Here is a 21837-nt window from a genome sequence, read left to right on the forward strand (position 1 = left end):
CTCTCTTCCTTGCATGATGATTTGTAATATTTGAAGAGTTTGGAATGAATTTTAGGCATGTAATCAAGAGAGAATTTTAGAGAAAATTCATGCTGAAGAAAGAGTTCTTCAACCAGATTGTTGCTGTGAGTAATTCTCAATCCCTTGATTCAAGTTTTTTTTGAGTCACACAACTCAATTTAGAGCACCGAGAGAATAGTGGAGAAGATCTTGAGATGGTCTGCAATAAGATTTAGAGAAGATTGCAGCTAGAGATCGAGCTTTGAAGAGGTTCTACAAAGGTATGTCATGAAACTCACTTATTTTCTATAAGAGCATGCTTTATATTTTGCCAAAATTAATGAATTAGAGTGCTTAAATGATCATTGTTGCTTCCGCTATTGCTGATACATTCCTACAAATTATGGAATCAACCCCGTTGTATACACACATGTTAATACTCAACTCTCGCTCTTGATTCTCGCTAATTGCTACTCATTTTTTTTTTCTTTTTTCTTTTTTTCTTTTTGTGATTCATTAATGTAATTTTTTTTTCTTATTAATTTTTTAATTCTCGTTACTCGCTTCATTACTTGCTTCTCACCACTCGATGTGTTTAATGGAAGGACAACTTAGAAAAATGTAGAAAAACAGGAGGAAAAGATAATTCAATGAGTAACGAGGGTGGTTGAATATTAGCACATTTACACAATGGATCGATTCCGTAATTTTGCTTCGTGATAACGCAAGGAAAAAGTTATAAAATGAATTTCATTTAGATCTTGTTTAAATGGATGCCATTCATACAATTTTGTCCTAAATAAAACCTAACATATATTCTTAAAACTCAACTTTTTGTCAAAGTAAAATTATGGACTCATCCCGTTGGGTATGCATGTTGATACTCACTCTTACTCTCGTCATTTCCTCTCATTATTAGTTGAATTTTCTTTTCCTTTAATCTATCCAGCGATGTGAATTAAAAAGGAAAAAAAGGAACGAGAATTACCTTAATGAATCACAAAAGGTGGAGGAAAAAAAAGAGTTACCCATCGGAGTCGATTCCGTAATTTCACTTTGTGATGATAAAAAAAAATTATAAAATTTAAATTTGTAAATAGTAGTCAGATTTCATTTTGGTCGTTATCGAATGAGTCATGACTAAGGGTGTTAAAAAAAACTCGATGATCCAAAAAAATCGATCAACTCAACCCAACCCATGTGATTTGGGTTGGGTTATCAACTCATTTGGGTTAGATTGAATTTTAAATAAATAAAAATTTTATGGGTTGGATTGGTTCATGGATTCACCTTATATAACCCAAACCAACTCAAATTTATTATTAACTTTAAAATATATTTTTTTTATTACTTATAATACAATTATTTATACATATGTTGATTTTCATTTTATTTAATTTCAATATTTTTTGAATAATTCATTTTTCAACAACTCTTAAAAGTGGTTTCTTTGCATTTTAGAAAGAAATTTTTTACTATATTAATTGAAATTGAATTGTTAATATTAATTTAATATATGAAAATAATTAAATTGAATTTTTACATATTTATATTTTGCTTAGAACAAAATTTTAAATAAATGATTCAAATAATTCGAACCAATCTAACTCAAATATTTTAAAATTAGATTGGGTTGAATTTATTTTTTAATAAAGATTATTTAGATTAAAAAAATTTATAACTCGAATAATTGGATTGAGTCTAAAAAAATCTTTTTAACCGAACTGAATCCACGAACAACCCTCGTTTTTACGACCAAACGCTTGAAACGGAGAAGTGAATTTAAACTCGATGGAACAATTTTTTCTTTTGTTTTGTTTTGTTGTTTTTTTTTTAATTTTTCCTGATTGGATGATTACAAAAAGGAGAACAAATTCCTTTTTCATCAAAAGTTAAAATCAACCTCCATGAACTGGATGATTCAAGATTTGCGACTGGAAATGATTGATTCTTGCACTACTTTGATCTGAGCTCAGCCCCACAGATTGCTCTGTTAAAAGCTTGCAATGATTGCTGCTTCAATCGCTCTGAAATTGGCGGGCCAACCCATCCACTTTCCGCCATTAACGAACTCGTAAGATGTCCTGACTCGGGCTTTCTTTTCGTCATCATCTAGACTAGATTCTCCTCCTAAAATCGTTGCACCTACTTTTTCCCGGGTGAAAAGCACTTTACAGATTCGTATAATCCTTTTTTCCTTGATTGTAATCATCTGATGGAATGGAGATTTTTTATTTAAGAATCGAGGGGCAGAGGAATTTGTGTCTTTTTGTACTCGTAGGGCTGATTTAATTAAGACATGTTTCTTTCAATTATGGGATTTGGAATATTGATGTGGTAATTGATTCGGGTTTTGGCAATATGGAGATCCGGAGGGTGCTTATTATTACATTTATGATACTTCTGATTCTATTTGCTTTTCAATATTTTGTGTTTCAATATACAAAAAATTTATCCCTATCGTTTGGAGATAGGGCTTCAACTTTTATGGTGGTTCAGAATGTCTTTCATTTGAACAATTCTGGACTTTATAGATTTCATCCAATTGATACGAGTATTAACAACTTGGATACAAAGGAAAATTTTGGTTATGATACTAATAAAAGAGTAAGAGAAGAAGTAGTTGATTTGACATCTGAATTCTTGAATAAGGAGGGTAAGATTGTTTTTGAGAGTTTGATGTTGGAAAATAGTAATCAAACACAGGATACTGTTATAAGGGACGCAAATGCAGAACTAAGTTACAATCCCCTGATGAAGGGAGATGTTTTAAAGGATAGTAATATGACAGCTGATGAAGCTAAAGCCAATAGCAATCCAGGGATGAGTGAAATTAGAAACCAAATTATGTTTGTTCCAAATCAATCCCAAGGAACTATGAACAATAGCATTCAAAATGTCGATCAAACATATTCTGAAGTTTCTGTGACTCCAGATGCATCTTCTGGCCAAAAAGAGAGAGTAAAAAACAGTAGGAAAGAATTAGAAAACAATAATAGGATTGAGCTAGTGAAGAATGGTTCAGTTGTCTTGAATGACAGAACGATGAGGCCTGACGTATCAACATTGAGTGGGCCATTTATATCCATATCCCAAATATACTCAAAGTTATCAAGGGCTCACAAGTCTTCTTGTTTGAAGGTATGGATTACATGTCGACGTTCTGCATTTGAGTAATTGAAACCATCTGGAGTTCTAAACTTTTCACTTGTCGCGTTTGGTAGCAGAGGCCACAATGTAGACCGACATCCCAGCGCGACCGAGAACTACACTATGCAAGACGGGAGATTGAAAATGCTTCTGTGTTAAGGAGTACTCCAGAAATTAGTGCCTCTGTGTTCAGAAACGTTTCCATGTTTACGAGGTAATCCAATGCTAAATTTCTCAAGATATTTTTTGTTTAATTTTTCTTGCATATTCCTTTGTTTGTTGGAGACAATGTAGTGGTTAAGCATCCTTGATTCTGCTCAATGCCACCTATATTGAACTTGGTTTCGTGAACTTAAAATAGTGAAGACTACTCCTAAATATATGGTTCTCTATGGGGAAAGGAAGCAAAAGGTTAACATTTTTTAGGGTTATATATTTTGCAATTAAAAGAGAAAGGCCAACTATTCTGTTCCTATCAAAAGTTCTCTATGCCCTGAAAATTTCTACCTAAATCTCTGTCTTGTATTGGTCTTGAAAGGTTTTTAATTATTTCCAGTTGCAAAGCTTTACTTTATCTCAATTAACTTGTGTTATGAGTGGAACATAACACCTTTGTAGGATTATTTTTGCTCATTCCATGTTACCGTACCAAAATACCAATCACAATTTACAAAGGTGAAGCTTATAGCATGTCATCTTTGCAGGAGTTATGAGTTGATGGAAAAAATGCTTAAAGTCTATATATATGAGGAAGGAGAAAAACCCGTTTTCCATCAGCCTATATTGACTGGAATTTATGCCTCAGAAGGATGGTTTATGAAATTGTTGGAAGAAAACAAGAAGTTTGTTGTGAAGGACCCTGAGAAAGCCCATTTATTTTATTTGCCCTTCAGTTCACAGTTCTTAAGATCTGCATTTGGAAATAAATTCCGCAACAAGAGGGATCTGCAGAAACTTCTCAAGAACTATGTTGACGTAATTGGGAAGAAGTATCGTTTCTGGAACAGAAATGGAGGATCAGACCATTTTCTAGTTGCCTGTCATGACTGGGTAGACACTCTAATGCAATAGCTCGATCTAGTTTGAAGTTCTACTATTTCTGCAATGTGACTACTCTTTTCTGCCTTCTTCAATTTTCACTATTCATATAAATTTTGCTTCAGTTCATTATGTGATAGTAATGCTTATGTGAATCAAATAGTAGCCTAGATGAAAATGATTTCCCTTCCCTTATTGGCCTTGCTGTTTTGTCATTTTAGTATCCTAGTAAATAATTTTCTTTGCAATACCAATTCCATGGTAATGTTTTTTTCTGATGCAGTTTTATTATTTAACTGATATGATCAATTTCAGGCCCCCAAGCTCACTAAGCGTTTGGTGAAGAATTGCATCAGAGCGCTCTGCAACGCGAATGCTGCTGCAGACTTCGAAATTGGAAAAGACACCAGTTTACCAGTAACATTTGTACATGCAATGGAAGACCTCGTAAACGACATCAGAAGGAAACCTCCTTCCAAAAGGACCAAGTTGGCCTTCTTTGCAGGGAGCATGCATGGTTATCTTCGGCCGATTCTTCTACACTATTGGGAAAACAAAGAACCTGACATGATGATTGTTGGCCCAATGCCGAATAGTATCGAAGGGAAAAGTGCCTACATGGAGCAAATGAAGAACAGCAAGTACTGCATATGTGCTCGAGGTTACCAAGTTCATACTCCTCGAGTGATTGAAGCGATTCTTAATGAGTGCATCCCAGTGATTGTCTCAGATAACTACGTTCCTCCCTTCTTCGAGGTATTGAATTGGGAATCATTCTCGGTATTTGTTAAAGAGAGAGAGATACCGAATTTGAGAAACATTCTCCTCTCAATCCCAGAAGAGAACTACCTTACAATGCATTCAAGAGTGAAACTGGTGCGACAGCATTTCCTCTGGCATGAAAAGCCTGTGAAATATGACACATTTCATATGATCCTTCATTCAATATGGTACACAAGAGTGTTTCAGATCAAAATCAACTAACATTGATAAATTTTGGTTATGGATTGAACAAGTAGATTCAACTATCAAGAAGACAGTAGATGAAGTGGTAGAAACTTGAAAGATTTTGTATTGGCATGCTTTGTCAAAATCAACTTGGTTTTTCATGCCAGCAAAGTGGAGTTCAAACGGTGGGGTCTCATTGAACTCAGAAGAAATATAGTTGACTCATATATTACCATTTCAAGAACAAACATTCTTTGTCACATTCAAAGATTTGATATGATCACGCCTTGCCGCCTTAGATAAACCATAAAATAGATATTTGAGGTGACATAATTTTGCTACTTGGGAGTATATTTGTTCAGAATGTTGTATGTACAAATCTTGAATAATGGAAGGAAATTGGTTTGGTTACTCAAGATTCTACCTTATTTCAGTTTTTTTTTTTTCCTTTTAAGTTCTATTTCTTTTATGGAAACCTTATTATTTTACTTTGTTAATGTTAATTACTATATTATAATTATTCATTTGATTTTTTTTCCCTTTTAAGTTGAAAGGGAGTGGGAATTTGAATATCTAAATTTGAGGACTAATATGGTTTCACTCATCTACATCCATCTCCTTCAATCTCAAAGGGGAAAAAATATTTTGAAAGGTATTTTTGTTTAAAAAAAGTTTGTCACGTAGTAGGCCCGAATTTAGGAGACATCAAAGTAGAGATATCTACGAGGTGAGGCTAGGGATGACTTCCCTATCCCCCGTCCCCTGTCCTTGCTATCCATTTCATTCCCCATCTCGTGAAAGAAATTCCTCATAGGGATTGGGGCAGGGATTCCTCACAGGGAATTCGTGGGGATCGGGTTCTTGGGGAATTTTTTCTAGATTTTTTTATAAAATAATAATAATAATAATAATAAACTTAAATCACTAAATCAAAATTTTTTATATGAATAGGTAAATATCTCACTCATATGTGACAAATATATGATTAGAATGTTTAATTTTCATAATTTCTAAAAATTAAAATTTAAATATTACAACAATATATCTTAATCTCTACTTGATAAGATATAAACATATCAAATAAAAAGTTATATATAATTACATATATATATACTCATTGTACAAACAGATATCAGATATAAGATATTGTGGCATTATCAAACAATCCATCAGCAGTAAAAAAACAACTAGTTAGATATTATTCAGGTATTTGGCTAAGATCTCCAAAAAATTATTCAACCATAGAAAGAAAATTTTATCAATTGTTGTATGTACAAACAAATTTCAAAGTAATTTAAGCAATAAAAGCTTTTTAACACTTGTTGATTACAAAACAGCTACAAATATTTTACAAAAGAATTTTAAAAATATGGTTTCTCGACAAATTTTGCCAGATGGCAAGCAATACTTTCTTATTTTGACTTCAAAATTGAAGCTATAAAAGGAAGTACAAACTCCCATCCTGATTATCCTACGAGAAAATTTCTTCAAGGAAAAAGTGAAAAAAAGAGTGAAAGAAAGAAAGAAAAGAAAGAATTAGTTCTACTTGCAAGAAAGAAGAAAAGAATGATCGTGATCAAGAACAATAACGATCAATACCTCCGCAAACCAAAGTCTCGTACTCTCAAGCGTTTCAATTTCTCAAAGGAGAATGATCACAATTAATGGAGGATCGAAAAGGAAAAAATTCCCAAACAATACCGTTATCAAATAAATTTCAAATTTTGGGATCATCCATCCCTTCAAGACCTTCGACCTTGACAATAAACTTTTCTCCTATCAAAACTGATGAGTCATCCACTCCTCCAACCAATTACGTCCAAGCCATTACTTCTTACCATAATAAAACCCAAACTTCATATATTATAATTCTTGAGTCAGAATTCCTAGGTAACTCAATTCCTGAAACAATCCAAAAAACATTTCCGTTCCATTTTCTTCCAAGTCATCCACAAAAGACTCATTGATTCTATGAATTTATTCTTGTTGATATCGACTCAATTGAAATCAGAAATAAAGACGATCCCAATAGAATTGCCTTTTCAAAAGTTAGGATTCTTCGTTTCCTAACTCCAACCAAATGGAATCAAAGTATTTATATCAAAAAAAGATTTTCTCATCAATTTCTTCTACAAACTTATTCGTACATCGATTATCAAAATGTTTGGTACAATATGTTTTGGTTAAACAATTTTAATCATTTCTGGTTCATAATGTTTGACAAAACATGTATTCAAAAATTTTCATTATGGTTTAATGATTGGTGAAATATATTTGGTCTTAACGAGACTATCCTGCCATACTCAATTCTTGAAAGTTTTAAATATTTTTCAAATAATATTCTCTCAAATTCTTTTAACTTAACTCTACATTTTCAAATTATTTTCATTTGGCATAGATCTTTTGCTGGAATTACTCAATCATAAAATCAAATGGAATCTCCTGTCTTTCCTGAACATACATAATCAAATGGTGGGGACAAATTCAACATGACCGTTGCTTCAAAAATGTGGTGGAAAAATTGTTTTCTATCTATCCCCACAATATGAAGCCAAACCTACAAAAAAAGTCAACAATTCTTGACTCAGAAATCAAGATTGATGGCTGCAATGACACAAGTATCAAATGAAGAAGAACTCAACATTATCCTTCAACAAATTTCGTCTCAATCCAATACCAGCCAAGAAGAAAATACATCCAACATTCAAATGAAGAAGAACTCAACATTATCCTTCAACAAATTTTGTCTCAATCCAATACCAACCAAGAAGAAAATACATCCAACATTCAAGAAGAAGAGGATGAAAACGAATTTGCAAGTTTTATGCATCACATTTACACCCCAACTCAATCCACCAATCCAAATCAGTAGAAGACAAAATTCTGAAATTGCATGTGAAGATAAATGTATTGTACATGTGTCACTGTGTCAAAGGATTGTACAAATGAAATTTTAGATTTTAAAGTGTCATCTTCTGTAAAAACATGTCATACAATCCATGATAACATGTCATTGTAAATTATCAACGTGTCCTGTTAATGTAATGCATGAAAAGCTTCCCATTTGTATATAAAGGAAGCTTAGTATAGATCGAGAGGCAAAGGTCTTTTCCTAGTTTTTTTTAGTGCTTTGCCTTGAGAGAAAAAGAACCCGTACTCTGTAAAATTTAATAAAGGTTTTTCAATTCTATACATCCGTCTTGTTATTCCAAAACCCAAAAGTCAAGTAAGTTCTTAACATTTTTATATTTTGAATAACTATTTTATTTATATCAATATTTTTTAGCATTTTATATTTTCAAAAACTACTTTAATTTTCCAATAGTTTTCTTCATCATTTCCTACAATTCCATTATATTAAACTTAATCTCATCAATACCCAGTTATTCTTTTCTTTTACATAATTTCTATCCCATATAGAGTTTCTCAATTGCCATGTGTCAAGTATCCATGCATCCACCACACGTGTCCACACCTAGATGCATCCACCTCTGGTCAGTAATGGAATAGTTTGTGTATATATATATATATATTAAAAGTTTATAAAAATTAGATATGTATAACCGGGATGGGGCTAGGATTGGAAAATATATTTCTCGTCCCCGTCCTTATTTAGCAACAGAAAATTTTTTTCCTCGATCCCTCCCCCATTTTCTATTTAATCGGGGATTCTCTGTCTTGCAGGTTAAATGCATACCTCTGCATCAACATTTTTTGATATTATGCTCACCAAAAAATTTGAACTTGGATCCTCTAAGTCGTTATAAGCAAAAAGACTCCAAGTTCTTGGAATTATTAACTAGCTAAGGTCACATAAGCATAGTTTCCACATTAATCAAAGAATTTTCCATTGTTGATAACTTGTACTATTGATCTCAAAATTGGATCTCTAGGTGTGGGTGAGGAATAAAAAAAATAATAATAAAGTAAAAATAGAGAAATAGAGAAATAGAAAAAAGAAAAAGAAAAAGAAAAATTTTAATCGATAAAAAAATACAAAAATTATATGGATAGACCTTTACCAACCTTTTATCAACGATGAATTTAGATCAATTTGATAATATTAATGATAGACTTCTACAAATGATAGATATCAATCAACTTGAATATGTATAGTTTTACACTCATTTTTCTATCCCCGACAAAAACCTCAGTTGTACGGACAGTACCGTCGAAGCTTGAAAGTAGAAAAGCCTGCCGACATCGCTGGTAGAACTGAGCGGGGAAAGCTTCACCGGTAAAGAAATCTCAACTAAGCTGAATCTCCAACTTTCACTTGATGTTTGTAAACAGTCACTTAGTTCTCTTCTGTTTTGATCAGTGAAACTCGGAATTTCGAATTCTCTGTCCGTAAGAGCTTCTTTCGGCTTGATGTTCTAGCTGCAATTTTGAATGTCTGTAATTTTCATTTAATTCGTCTGCAATGGAGAAGTTCCTGAGAAAATGTCTTCTCAAAATGTTGTTGATGTTGTTCTCAAAATGATGATATATGACTGCTTGAAGTGGATATGATTTTTAGTCAATTCTGTTCCCCAGTGTGTTCAAGTTATTTGATTGTTTTATAGAGATTGGTCAATTCCCAAGGTTTCTTGTCTTCTATGGCTTCTATTCATATTTGTACAAACTTGTTTCATGGTATCAAAATTCAGTGGCTGCTTATTATAATGAGCATCATAATTCCAATTCTCATTGTTTCCCAGTGCTACGTTTATCCTTATGCAAAAACATCTTTCCTACCACTTGATGTTAAGAGCTCAAACATTATGAGTCTTCAAAATGTCACTAGTTTGAACCATTCTGAAATCACTGGATTCAAACAAGTTCATTTCACAGATGCTATCATTCGTGTCAAAAATAAGAAGGAAAGCAATGATTATGTTGCTGAAAAGAAGGTTGAAAGAGGATTTGGTTTGACGTCAGATGGTGCTAATAACATGTTATATGAGAAGGGTGCAACATTTGAAGAGGGTTTGGTAATGCCAAATGGTAATTCTACAGTTGTTAATGATGTTAGGAGTGGGAGTGTGGAGTTTGGTTACAATCCCCTCAAGAAGGAAGTAATTTTAGACAACAGTTATAAGAGAGTTGCTGGAGGTAAAGACAGCAACAAATTAAATATGAGTGAAATCAGAAACAATCTTTCAATTGTCTCAAACCAATCCCAAGAATTGATTGTTGATCCAAGAAAGTCTGACTTGTCTTCTGCTCAAAATATATCTTCCGTTCCAGAAGACCATTTCAATAAAACTGAGGAAATAATTAAAAAGGATATAAGGACTGAACAAGGGAAGAATGTTTCCATTACCTTGGATGGACTTGCACAGTATGACATATCAATTTTGAAGAGTCTTGAGATGCCATCAATATCGATATCTCAAATGAATGCATTGTTGTCTCAAAGTCATAATTCTTCTTGTTTGAAGGTATGGATTTCAACTTAAGGTTCCAATTAGGTTACTGACAATAATGGTCTCTAATACTGGCACCCGCAATTTTACTTGGTGGTAGAAGCTACAGTGTCATTGGTCTTCCCCACGTGATCGTGAGCTTCTACATGCGAGACTGGAGATTGAGAAAGCCACTGCTATTATGAACAGCCCAGGAATTGCTGCTTCTGTTTTTCGAAATGTTTCTATGTTCAAGAGGTAATCTTTCCCAAATGCTGCTTTTTTATTCTTGTTGCCTAGACACGTCTATGATTTTAGCTTATGTTTGTCTCCCTTAAGTTTCTTCTTAATAGAATAAATCCATAATATTTTAATGCGGGATGTGATTTATTTTCCCAGTGGGATAAAATAGAGATATAAGTTTTACATGTAATGTAATTACACTATTTATGTCATGCACATATCCTTGTTGTCAAAGTCTTACCTATTTACTTATTATTATTATTATTGAGCAACACTTCTTGATACGCTTGTTCTTACTTTAAATTCCATGTTATAATGGCTGTCTTTCATGGCATCTAATCATAGCAACAGTAATATTAGGAAGTTGCAAAAAGGCCTATAACATATTGAAGCTTTTGTGCCATATGATCTGCACATAAAATATTGTTAGCAATCGCCTTTGTTGATCCTATGTCTTCAATGTCAGCTAGCTTAGAGTTAAAACTCCCCTTTGCAGGAGTTATGACTTGATGGAAAAACTGCTTAAAGTTTATATCTACAAGGAAGGAGAAAAGCCTATTTTCCACCAACCTCGAATGAGAGGGATATATGCCTCAGAAGGATGGTTTATGAAATTGATAAAGGAGAATAAAAAATTTGTTACGCGGGATCCCAAGAAGGCTCACTTGTTCTATTTACCTTTCAGTTCACAGTTACTAAGGAGTGCATTTTCTGAACAAAATTCCAAGAATCGAAACAACCTAGAGGAACATCTGGGTAACTATGTTGACTTAATTAGGAACAAACACCAATTCTGGAACAGAACTGGAGGTGCCGATCATTTTCTTGTTGCTTGTCACGACTGGGTAAGTATTCTATACAGAATGTTTCATGTTATCATTTGAAGTACCCGGAGGCATGTTTGCTTTGTTTTCTGTGGACATTGTTTTGTACGACTGAAACCCTGGCTTGAGCATAATATAGATGATATGCCTTATTTCAGTATTTGAATAAACTAAACATTATTATAATGTGCTGTCATCTTTACTCAATCTTTTAGGCTCCACAGATAATAGTGAAGTTATTTCATATGTAAAAAATCAACTTATTACCTCTGAACTTTGGGGTTGTTCAATTAAAACCTTGAACTTTTTTAACTGTATCAATTTACATCCTCCTTCCGATTTCGTCTGATTGTGTAAGACTTATAAATCGTAACAATTAAACTCCTAAATTGTTATAAATATATAAGTTGTAACCATTTATTAAGATTACCATTGAAAATCCCTCATGCATCAATTCTTCCACATGTGTAAACTTCTTCAAATGTCGATTAAAAAAATAGACGAATAGAATTGTGTTCTATTATAATAGTCAAGTTATTATTTTGTCATAACATTCAATTTCAGGCCACCAAACTCACAAGAAACCATATGAAGAACTGCATCAGAGCTCTCTGCAATGCAAATGCTGCTAGAGGCTTTCAAATTGGCAAGGACACTAGCTTACCAGTTACAAATATACATTTGACGAAGGACCCTGATATAACTACTGGAGCAAAACCTCCTTCAGAAAGAACTACATTGGCTTTCTTCGCTGGGGGTATGCACGGCTATCTTAGACCAATATTGCTTCATTTTTGGGGAAATAGGGAACCTGACATGAAGATTTTCGGCCCAATGCCACGTGATGTTGAAGGGAAAAGAGCCTACAGGGAGTTCATGAAGAATAGTAAATATTGCATATGTGCAAGGGGATATGAAGTTCATACTCCTAGAGTGGTTGAGGCCATTCTCAACGCATGTGTTCCAGTCTTCATATCAGATAATTATGTGCCTCCTTTCTTTGAGGTTTTGAACTGGGAATCATTTTCTGTATTTGTTCAAGAGAAAGAGATCTCTAATTTGAGAAATATTCTGCTCTCAGTTCCTGAGAAGGACTACCTTAGCATGCATGCAAGACTGAAAATGGTGCAAAAGCATTTCATTTGGCACAAAATTCCAGTGAAGTATGACTTGTTTCATATGATCCTTCACTCAGTATGGTATAATCGAGTTTTTCAGATGAAAACCACATGATTCATAGCATCAGATTCGGGTATCGGAAAGCCACATAAATAGCTATGAATAAGAAAACTGTGAAGTGAAAGGGGAGGCAAAGGACGTGGTGCAAGTATGCCGAGCTTCCATAACATCATACACCTTCCTGATAGAATGAAGCTTGGCTTGAATCTCTTCGTTCAGATTGTGGTTAGAGCAGAAGGTAGGCGCAACAACTTTTGGTCGAGGAACATCAAAGTCCTCATTTTCTTAAGCAATACGTTTCCACTGCCCCCTACAAGAAGTTAGAATCGTCAAGCTCAGGTCAGTCCTTCTCCCCTTTTGATTTCAGGTCCTATTTTCAGCAATTACCTTCGAATATATGCATTTTATTTACAGTTCAACACAACATTTGATATGGAGGATTCAAATATCTAACCTCGAGATTCTATGGCTTGCCACAACAATGAGCAATCTTAATATGTTTAGGCGATGTTTTAAAGAATTTGCCCTGTGACTCTGACACAACCAAAAGTTGATAAGAACTGTTCGATTCATTCTCAGGACTATGGCTCATCGAAGCTGTTATTATGCGTTATCATGTGCAATCCAACTGCTGCAGCTTGGTAGACAAAACACAATAATTCAACAACTGGTGCAACTTTTTCAGTTTTTTCATCATAATTCAGCTTTATATTTTCTTTATCCTTTCTAAGAATTAGACTGGAATATGAACTATAATTGTAATAACCGGACCTGGTTGCCTTCTTCCGAGTCTTTTATGCCTTTTAATACCATTTCTTGCTTATTTTACTTCGTTATCATCATATTTGAAGAATTGTATCTGTGTGGGCGCTATCTTTAACATGGAAGAATAGTGTGTTTTATAATATTTGTTTAGTACAATTGTAGGATAGGGATCGAACTTCCAACCTCTAGAAAGAAAGGTCATGTCAATTTCTACCAAACTAAACTCACTTTAGCTTTTTATAGGGTATTTTTTTTTTTTGCAGTATTCCACATATTTTTATTTTAATAAATTAATTTTGAATAAAACTTATGTGATTTGTGTTGATAGTCATCTCATTTTTGGTTTTCTGTTATTGGAATTTTTTGTTTGTCTTAGTTTTTTTAAACTTTCTAAGCCAAATTTAGAAAACAAAGTCAGGTTTTGAAAATTTTTTTTGGTTTTTGAAAATATATTGAAAAAAAAACTATAGGCAGAAGTAGGATTTCTGAGTACTATTTTTTATCTTTTTAGATAGAAAGTTTGATTTCTTACCTCCACAATAATTTTGAACTTGGAAAAAATAAATAATATTATAAGTAATTTTAAAAAAAATCATGTGTTAAATGGTTTTATTTAAATAAAGTTGTATTTATCCCCTCAACGGTGCATTTTAATTTCCAGTGGACATCGATTAGTCAATTTGGGGCTATGGACCCAAATTGACAATTGAAAGAACTTTTTTATAGGTATGAAATTATTGCTCTACGGTAAAGCTAAACTTTATGATTATTATTTAAGAAATGTGGGCTCCATTTTAATATAAAATCTAGTAACTTATGCTAGCCTATTAATTAAGGGAAAAAAGGAAGGTAAATTGTATGGAAAATTATCTGATCTAGCACTCAAAAGTTTGATCTTTTAAAAAAAATTAACTTTCGTTCGCGCTTTTCTGATGAAATCTCAGATATGATTAATATCAAAATTTTATATATTTTAGCTTTTTTGATGAAATCTTAAGATTAACCTCGATTTTTTTTTTTTATATATATTTTAGCATTTAATAAAAGATTTGGAAAAGATAACTGAATTTGGAGAAACTTTGAAAAGATATAAGATTTGTCTCAAATTAATCGATAAAATGAAAAAAATTGATTTTTGTTATTCAAATCTCGATTGTCAATCTCGCTTAAGATAGATTGAGAAAAATTATTTTAAAAATGTGTTAGTTCTAAAAGATGAAAACATTTTAGGATTATTTGTTACCATGTTTTTTTGTTAACTTTAAAATATGTGTCTAATATATATATTTTTTTAATTTTCAATTTTAGGCATGATAAGTTTTGTTTTTTTTAAGTGGAGGTATAACAAGTATCTAAACTTTACTAATATCTAATGAGTCATTGAACTTTTAATTTTATATTTAATAGAGATTGATATATTCCCAAATTGAGCCGAGCTCAAATGGTATAGATATTGACATATTCAAACTAAACTACTCTTAGACCTACACCCTCCAAGCTTAGCAAAGTCTTAGGGAATGATTAGATTTCTAAAAGGATTTAAGTATTATGATAATGACTAAATCGTTCCCAAATATAAAATACAAGAATTAAATTGATATTCATTGAAGTGGAAGATTTTAGAGTTAAAAAAATCGTATCAGATACCCTAGACATATAAACTCAACTTTGCATCCTAAATGTAGACATACAGACCAAATAAATCTGCACCCTAAACACAAATGTATGAACTCCAGACATCATATTTTAACTCAACGTCCCAAATAGTCCTTATATTGTTGCAAGATGCAAGTTAAAACCAAAATTCCACCTTTGGTTGAATCAACGGGAAACAGTAACTTTTCAAATGAAAATGAACAATTAGGTTAAAAATCACTTTTAGTTTCTAAACTTTCAAAGAAGTAACAATTTAGTTCATGAAATTTGGTTTGTAACAATTTAACTCTTATACTTACCAATTTATTCCTTAAACCTTATTATATAACGATTTAGTCTTTGAACTTTAAAATTTGTAACAGTTTAGTCCTTATTGTAGTAATTAATATTAAGATTTATTGAGTTTTCTTGTATAAATAAATCTATAAACTAATTAGAGATTCAATATTTTTATAAAATCCAAATTCTACATCATAAAATAATAAAAGTGACATCTAATTTTAATGATTTTTTTTTACGTTAGGGATTAAATTGTTATAAATTTGAAAATAAAATAACTAAATTATTACAAAACTAAAAGTATAGGGATTAAATCAACTGGTTACTTTCGGGAAAAAAAAAATGTCTTTTAACCTAAACAATTATTTTCAAAAGAAAATAAACAAAAAGAAGGAGAAAAGAAAAAAAAAAAGAAAAAGAAGGCTTTTTCCGGTGAGAAAAATCCAGTAATCAAAGTGTCTGCTGCAACTAAACTACTACCTTTTTGCTTCAAATCGCCATTGTCGGGAGCAGAAGGAAAAATGTAATGAATATCAATGGAGCTCAAGATTGTTTAACTAGGGTTCAAGACGAGACGGTCGCTAACAGAAGCTTTCTCAAAGCTAAATTCTGCTTCCCACTCCAGTTCCTTCAACCAAGGTTGGTAAAGTAAGATTAACTTCAACTTAATCGCTTTTCTCTCCAACTTCTAGCCAAATTCTTGTAGATATACTCTATACTTACAAACAAGAAATGGGCTTGTAGTGGTTTCTTTTCTTTTTGCAAGATTGTGATGATTATAGTTTTTCCCTAATTGTGCAGAGCTTGATTTCTTAGGTTGTGAAGTTCATTAGTTAACATGCTGAGTTTTCAACATTTGTGTTCTCATTGAATTTCCTGTTATGGAGTATCTGTTACCTCTCTGCAAGCTATGTCATATTGAAACACGAAGATGGTTATTTTTGGTGGGAGTAGTGGCTTTTACTTATGTCATATTTCAATCTCTTTTACTTCCCTATGGGGATGCTCTTCGGTCTTTACTTCCTGAGGATGGTATTCAGAAATATGATCAGTATAACATCTACATGGGGAGTACTTCAGCCAAATTAACAACGGTTCGGAACCCTCTTACGGTTCTGGATTTGGCTAATGTTTCAACAACTCCCATTGGGAACACTGATAATTTTATACTTGAGAGAGGATTTCAACGTGATAGCACGCTGAATGGCAAAGGGAAGTATGTAAAAGAGAAGGGAAGCTCTAGAGATGGTTATGAATTGTCTCTTAATGGAAATCATGATATTGGTTTTGAATCTGGAAATAATGTTGATACAAATGGTAATTTGGAATCATATGGCACTAAGAATCGTGTAAATAATTCTATTCTTCACGTAGATGGGGAAACAAGTTTTGAATTCCCCTTGGAGCAGCAGGTTGTGAAACCAAGTGATACTATCACTTCAGAGAATGAGTTAGAAGAGTTTGGTCAAATGGATTCGGATTTTGGTGAGCTAGAAGAATTTAAAACCTCATCATTAGAAAAGCCTGAGGATGCAGATGTGGCTTTCAATTCTTCAACCTTCATGCTACAAATCTCAACTTCACCAGTTAACACATCTCATTCACAGCACTTGATATCAAATATAAGCTCATCAGTCTCAGAAACTAATTCTAAAAGCGTAGGTAAAAGAAAGAAGATGAAGAGTGAAATGCCACCAAAGAGCGTAACTTCACTTGAAGAGATGAACCGTATTTTATTGCGTCATCGCAGATCATCACGTGCAATGGTAGGATGTTTGAGTTTGTTTTAAGTTATTGGTTTGATGATCATATATTATGCTCGGTTTTAACCTCATTCTGTTTTATGTAGAGACCTAGGAGATCTTCTTTACGTGATCAGGAAATTTTTTCTGCCAGGTCCCAGATTGAGCAAGCTTCTGCCATAAATGACCCCGAACTATATACACCTTTGTTTCGTAATGTTTCCATGTTTAAAAGGTAAAGCCAACAGTAGTATTCTATTGCATCATTCACATTGTTAAAATGACATTTCCATGGACAACCATGGTCTATCAGTTTGGTATTAAAGAAAATAAGTTGGAAAATGCAATCCTGCGGGATTTTCTCTATCCGCATATCACCCTGTTATGTTTTAAAAATGACTTTTGAAGGATGCTTTTATTTTATTTTATTTTTTATCTTTTTTTTTGGCCTCGTAGTATCTTATCTCCAATCAAATTGTGCCATTAGCTTTGGTGGAATCTCTACATGTGGCACACATGCCACAAGCCTCTTTGTTAGTTTTGTTCAACATAACAGCCAAATTTAATCATGGCTTAAATGAGGCACATAAAAAACCAAAAAAATCCTCAAAACTGTTTTTGATGTTTGTATATTTTGCAATCCACTTAGTATACTTATGTCTTTTAGAAGTTATTTTCATGCTCTCAGACACTGCCGTTCTTTCCATTCATGATAAGTAACACGAACAATGCTGCCATGTTCATAATATTAATATAAAAAGATAAGTGTTAGGATGAACAGAATAATTATTTAAGAAATAAAGTACACAGTGGCATATTCCCTACAAAATCTAAATATTTTGTATCATATCTAAAATTTAAGTGGAATACATTTTGAGTCTGCTGAGAAATAGTGCATACAATAGGTTTACTGTGCTGATTTATTGCTTCATGAGCTACCTGATCATATGCACTCAAGTTTTTCCTTTATTTTAAAATTTAAATAGAATGTCAATCACGCATTATTTGTCCAATTCAAACCTTTTCCCTGTGATTTCAGGAGTTATGAACTCATGGAGCGCACACTCAAAATATATGTCTATAGGGATGGAAAGAAGCCCATCTTTCATCAACCAATACTAAAGGGGTTATATGCCTCAGAAGGATGGTTTATGAAACTGATGGAGGGAAACAAGCGTTTTGTTGTAAAGGATCCTCGAAAGGCTCACCTGTTTTATATGCCATTTAGTTCTCGGATGTTGGAGTACACACTCTACGTGCGTAATTCTCATAATAGGACAAATTTACGTCAATTTTTGAAGGAATACGCAGAACATATTGCAGCCAAATATCCATACTGGAATAGAACTGGTGGAGCAGATCATTTTCTTGTTGGATGCCATGATTGGGTACATTCCATGAAACTCTCGACTTTTCACTTATTTTGTTCTATCAACAAGTTCTTATCAAATTTGGACTAATTTACATAACTGCTTGTAAGTTTTAGAAAAACAAGTGAGTAGAATGACCTAACATTCACATATGAATTCACTTAGTCCCTCCAGTAGCATACTTATGATGCAATTGCTCGTCATTTGAATTATGGTCAAGTGGAACATCACGTTGTGCTGGATTTTTCATGACTTATTTCAACCCAGTCAGAATGTTCCTTCTAATCATATAGATCATATGAAGTGCCTGTGGTGGCACGCAAGATTAACAATACACTAGAGTTAACATAATGTTTTGGACTCTTATAGGCTCCTTATGAAACAAGGCACCACATGGAGCACTGCATAAAAGCACTTTGCAATGCTGATGTAACAGTTGGCTTCAAAATTGGAAGAGATGTGTCTCTTCCAGAAACTTATGTACGATCCATGAGGAATCCTCTTAGAGATCTTGGAGGAAAACCTGCTTCACAGAGGCACATTCTTGCCTTCTATGCTGGAAATATGCACGGTTATGTGCGTCCAATCCTACTGAAGTACTGGAAAGACAAAAACCCTGATATGAAGATCTTTGGTCCAATGCCTCCTGGTGTTGCAAGCAAAATGAATTACATTCAGCATATGAAGAGCAGCAAATACTGCATCTGTCCAAAGGGCTACGAGGTCAATAGTCCTCGAGTCGTGGAAGCCATCTTTTACGAGTGTGTACCTGTGATTATATCGGACAATTTTGTGCCACCATTTTTTGAGGTGTTGGATTGGGAAGCATTCTCAGTGATTGTTGCAGAAAAGGACATTCCCAACTTACAAGACATACTGCTTTCAATACCGAAAGACAGATATCTCGAGATGCAACTCCGAGTCAGGAAAGTACAAAAGCACTTCCTCTGGCATGCCAAACCCTTGAAATACGACCTATTCCACATGACCCTCCATTCCATTTGGTATAACAGGGTTTTCCAAATAAAACTCAGATAATAATGTTGAATGTGCCTCGTTGAAGATTTGGAAGAAATCCATGGAACTGTTTAACTGCACAGTACAAAATAACTCACCTTCTCTGCCTTTGCAGCTTCTCAAAGGATTTCTTTCAACTTCACGGGGATCATGTCAAAGACCTTGAAAATGGATTGCAACCGTGGTAGTACTCTTGTATATACGATCCCAGATCCTTTATCCTTGTTCCACGTCTGTATAGCAGACCAGTGAAACAAAACTACGATTATTTGTCAATATTGCAGTAGAAACTTTGTGATTTCCTTTCCTCAACTTCTGCATTTGGCTGTGAGACTTGAGATTTCAAATCATACCGCCCCATCTCGCCTTGCTGCTGCTCGTCTACGTAGAAAGCCATTTTCAGGACCATAATGGAAGGAATTACTCTTTCTTTTGGTCATCATCAACCAAGTCCATCCAAAGCAATAAATTTTTTCACTCACTGGGGTCCATCCAGTCCTTTACTTGAGGAGACCCACCTTCAAAAACCGTATTCTCTGGGATCGGATTCAGATACCTATGTCATATATGATCTCTAATATGGCGCCACAACATGAAGCTTCCTATGAAGAACAGGGGCAATGTGCAATGGTTGATGTTAATGATCTTGGTGAGTTACTATCAAAAAAGGGACCCTGATAATCAGATATTTAAGATCTTCTACAGGGTCCCAAATGAAACTAGAACCAAAATATTAGTGATTCTGGGTCCCCCCTGAATAGAGCCATTTTTGTTAACAAAATGGTAAGATCTTTTCTTCTTTTTTGGGTGGAGGGTGCAAAGTTAGTTCTCTGTTTGAGTATAAATTATTCAATGAAGTCGTCACATTGTAGTTGTCTCGTAATAACAGTTAGTCGTGGATTAAAAAGTCTGAATGTCTCCTGATAATCATACTTCTCTCTCATAATCCAACAGTGAAAATTGTGGTTTCACCGAATACTTTTTTTGAGTGAAAGCATATATAGTTATAATTACGATGGCCTGATGAATTCCTCCCATCTGGGTCCTTCCTAGTTCCTGTCTTGAATACCCATCACTTCTTTTCTCACAAGTCCAATAACCATAATAAATTTTGACAGATTTCCAAGTGTCCCCATTGCATTAAAAGATGGGAAATTTGCCAGCCTACAAGGATTAAGTCTCAGCCCCATATCCACCATTATTGAAGGGAGAGTGAATTTGAATTCCAATCAAACTCATTTACATTTTTTTCAATGATTCTGATCAAAATCTCTTTCAATCTTTTCTTTAAACTACCAAGGACCAAAACTAAGTTGCAGATTTTGAAGGCTATTGCAGCACCATTTTGTGCTAAATAAAATGCATTATATATCCATTCACTTTTACTTTTCATATACGCTTAATCCAAACATTTGGCAGCCATATAATAATTAAACTCTGTTCAAATCAGCTTCCTCTTTGGCTTTCTGCTTTTAGATAATTACATTGTTTAGTTCCATTTCATAATACTTAAGACTCGGCTTGGTAACTATTTAGACTGCATATCATAGGTATTCATTTTTTGGTTTTTTTCCTTTTGAAAATTGAATTTCCTAACATTACTTCTACTTAATCTATTTGTATCAATATCTCCTTCTAGGGAGTGTTTTCAAAATTCAAGCCGAGTTCTAAAAAAAAGAAATTCATGTTAAAGAAATCGAGAGAAAATAAGCACAGTTTTCAAAAATAAAAAAGAATAAAATAGTTATGAGATGAGACCTTAATTTTTGGTTATTCAAAATTTTTATTAAGAATGTCAAAGACTACCCTATAGAAACTGTGAATAAGAAGCATAAGGTTTTTTTTTTTTTTTTTTTTTTTTAAAATAATTTTTTAAGAGAAATATTTTAAATTACAAAATTACTAAAAATATTTACAGATGATAATAAAACATCATAGTCTATCTGTGATATACCGCAATAGACAATAAAACTTTGCTATATTTGTAAATATTTTGGTTCATTTTCATAAATTTGAAAACCGTCCAAATTTTAACTAGATTTAAAACCATAAAAACAAATTTTTTTTTTTCCATTTTAAGCTTTTTGAACTTTTTTTTTTTTTTTTTTTTTTTTTTTTTTTTTTTTTTTATGCATTTCTTAAAATGTAAATTACAAAATAAGGAATTTGTTTACTAAATAAGAAAAAGGAGGAATAACAAATCAGTTGGTTCAAACACTTAAGAATATAAAACAAAAAA

General features: G+C 33.1%; 3 protein-coding genes across 9 annotated transcripts; all 3 read left to right on the forward strand.

Moving 5' to 3' along the window:
* Positions 1–1784: 1784 nt before the first annotated feature.
* Positions 1785–5547, forward strand: LOC120072208 (putative glycosyltransferase At3g07620). Its single transcript, XM_039024619.2, has 4 exons — positions 1785–3141; positions 3228–3364; positions 3855–4200; positions 4504–5547. The coding sequence occupies exons 1-4, from the start codon at positions 2362–2364 to the stop codon at positions 5170–5172; spliced, it is 1932 nt and encodes a 643-aa protein (XP_038880547.1). The 5' UTR covers positions 1785–2361; the 3' UTR covers positions 5173–5547.
* A 3692-nt stretch (positions 5548–9239) lies between these two features.
* On the forward strand, positions 9240–13597 carry LOC120072268 (putative glycosyltransferase At3g07620). Of its 4 annotated transcripts, none has more exons than XM_039024706.2 (6): positions 9240–9373; positions 9458–10559; positions 10645–10781; positions 11263–11611; positions 12155–13108; positions 13349–13597. In XM_039024706.2, exons 2-5 carry the CDS (start codon positions 9735–9737, stop codon positions 12821–12823), a joined length of 1980 nt encoding a protein of 659 aa, XP_038880634.1. In that variant the 5' UTR covers positions 9240–9373; positions 9458–9734; the 3' UTR covers positions 12824–13108; positions 13349–13597. The 4 variants fall into 4 exon arrangements, with proteins under 4 accessions (XP_038880634.1, XP_090166717.1, XP_038880636.1 ...); XM_090310591.1 differs by having other exon boundaries at positions 10648–10781; XM_090310592.1 differs by having other exon boundaries at positions 9282–9373; positions 9970–10559.
* A 2236-nt stretch (positions 13598–15833) lies between these two features.
* On the forward strand, positions 15834–20574 carry LOC120071137 (putative glycosyltransferase At5g03795). 4 transcript variants are annotated; one of them, XM_039023217.2, is made up of 5 exons: positions 15834–16108; positions 16271–17235; positions 17319–17446; positions 18251–18599; positions 18951–20574. In XM_039023217.2, exons 2-5 carry the CDS (start codon positions 16351–16353, stop codon positions 19617–19619), a joined length of 2031 nt encoding a protein of 676 aa, XP_038879145.1. In that variant the 5' UTR covers positions 15834–16108; positions 16271–16350; the 3' UTR covers positions 19620–20574. The 4 variants fall into 4 exon arrangements, with proteins under 4 accessions (XP_038879145.1, XP_038879148.1, XP_038879147.1 ...); XM_039023220.2 differs by having other exon boundaries at positions 15850–16108; positions 16286–17235; XM_039023219.2 differs by having other exon boundaries at positions 15854–16117.
* Positions 20575–21837: the final 1263 nt, after the last annotated feature.

This window comes from Benincasa hispida, chromosome 2 (assembly GCF_027475165.1).
Source record: "Benincasa hispida cultivar pf3 chromosome 2, pf3_genome.v1.1, whole genome shotgun sequence".
Classification (NCBI taxonomy): Eukaryota; Viridiplantae; Streptophyta; class Magnoliopsida; order Cucurbitales; family Cucurbitaceae; genus Benincasa; species Benincasa hispida.